The 1,725-nt window shown below is 36.4% G+C and overlaps 1 protein-coding gene across 1 annotated transcript; it reads left to right on the forward strand.

Annotated features, from left to right (window-relative positions):
* The first annotated feature begins 505 nt into the window (after positions 1-505).
* On the forward strand, positions 506-1,303 carry Tsp_15869 (solute carrier family 12 member 6). The gene is made up of 3 exons (XM_003367726.1): positions 506-870; positions 928-1,032; positions 1,099-1,303. The coding sequence occupies exons 1-3, from the start codon at positions 506-508 to the stop codon at positions 1,301-1,303; spliced, it is 675 nt and encodes a 224-aa protein (XP_003367774.1).
* Positions 1,304-1,725: the final 422 nt, after the last annotated feature.

A 1,725-nucleotide genomic window follows, 5' to 3' on the forward strand; every position in this document is an offset into this window, starting at 1 on the left:
GACTGTAGGTGGAAATCAGACACTATAATGTGCGGCAAGTTAAAGGTGCTAAGTTTGACACAGGTAATTTTTGAGATGCCACATAATGAGTCGGGTATAATTACGCAAATTTCGTGTTGTATCATGAGGCTGGAATTATATATAAATGTAAGTACGCATAGCAAAGACTTTAACAACTTCCCAGTATATATATAGAATGGTGGTCATCATGCGGGGTTTTATAAATCGATATGTCCAAATAGGCGACAGAATGTTGTTTTCATCAATTTTAACTTTCAGGGAAGAAATAAATATTCTGGTAAGGAGTCAATGTGGGAGGTAAAATGTCTAATAGCAGGTTAACTTGGCATTATGAACGGAGGGTGGTCATCGGCTCCTTTACATCATGCATAGGAGCAAGTCTTCAGCATTTGTACAGTATGTATTACTAAATCAAGGTACATTTGAATTTAGCGGAACCTATAAAGATATGCAAGCTGCACCACCTTTATTTTAAAGTATAGCAATGGATAACTTCATAACATTGTTAAGTCCATTTAGCAAGTTGGTTAAAAGCAACGAGCCTTATCGTGCTCTTCTGCTCGTAATAGTTATTGCAGAGACCGCTATTTTAATTGGCGGAATTGATTACATTGCACCAGTGGTGGATCTCTTCTTCTTGCTTTCTTACTGTTTTGTAAACATTGCTTGTGCTTTGCAAACACTGCTCAAGGCACCAAACTGGAGGCCTCGTTTCCGCTTTTATCACTGGAGTCTGGCCGTTTTGGGTGCACTTTTGAATCTGTTTATCATGTTCTCCACATACTGGCATTATGCTATCGTCGCATTGACCATTTGTGGAATTGTCTACAAATACATCGAATACAAAGGGTGATTAGCATTTATGCATTAAGCAACGCTTAACTTAATTTTTGTAATTTTGATTAGGGCCAAGAAGGAATGGGGCGATGGTTTACGAGGTTTAGCGTTGTCTACTGCTCAGTACAGTCTGCTTCAAATCGAAGATTCTGAACAAAAGCAAATGGACTGGAGGTATGTTGCAATTGCTTTAAAATTTAATCTATTTTTCAGTTCTTTTTATGCACACATGTAATTCAGACCACAGCTGTTGGTCTTGGTCAATCTTGAAGCATATCAAGATGTACAAAATAACAAATTGATGCATTTTGCTAATCAGTTGAAAAAGGGACGTGGTTTGACTATTGTTGCAGCAGTTATGAATGGCAATCTTTTGCATGAAAAGGACAGAAAAGCAGCAGAATTACTGAAAGCGGTAAATATTATTGCACTTGAGTTGTATTGAATTATTAAAACTTAACATTTCTTTAAAAGCCTGATGACGGATACAGCAGAAGAAGAACATCAGCTTTTGCAATTCAAGAATACGCTACTCATAACTGTAACGTTGGAAAATTGATATGAAAGTAATTTTATGTTTCAGTCTCTGAAAGGAAGCGATGAAGGCAGCCAAAGTAAAAGGATTTACTGAAGTAGTTATATCAGCATATATACCGAGAAATTATTGACACTGTTTTACAATGCGTTGGCATGGCCAGGTTTGCGTCCAATACTGTCGTTATTGGCTGGCCTGAAAATTGGTACTCTAATGCAAGAAAATGACATTGAATATTACCACTTTTTTGGGTATTACACTGCCTTAAATACCTTTCATTATTACCAGTGATTTTTTAATTAATTCCAATTTTTGTAAATTAAACTCAGAAA

This window comes from Trichinella spiralis (genome assembly GCF_000181795.1).
Source record: "Trichinella spiralis strain ISS 195 chromosome Unknown Scfld3786, whole genome shotgun sequence".
Lineage (NCBI taxonomy): Eukaryota > Metazoa > Nematoda > Enoplea > Trichinellida > Trichinellidae > Trichinella > Trichinella spiralis.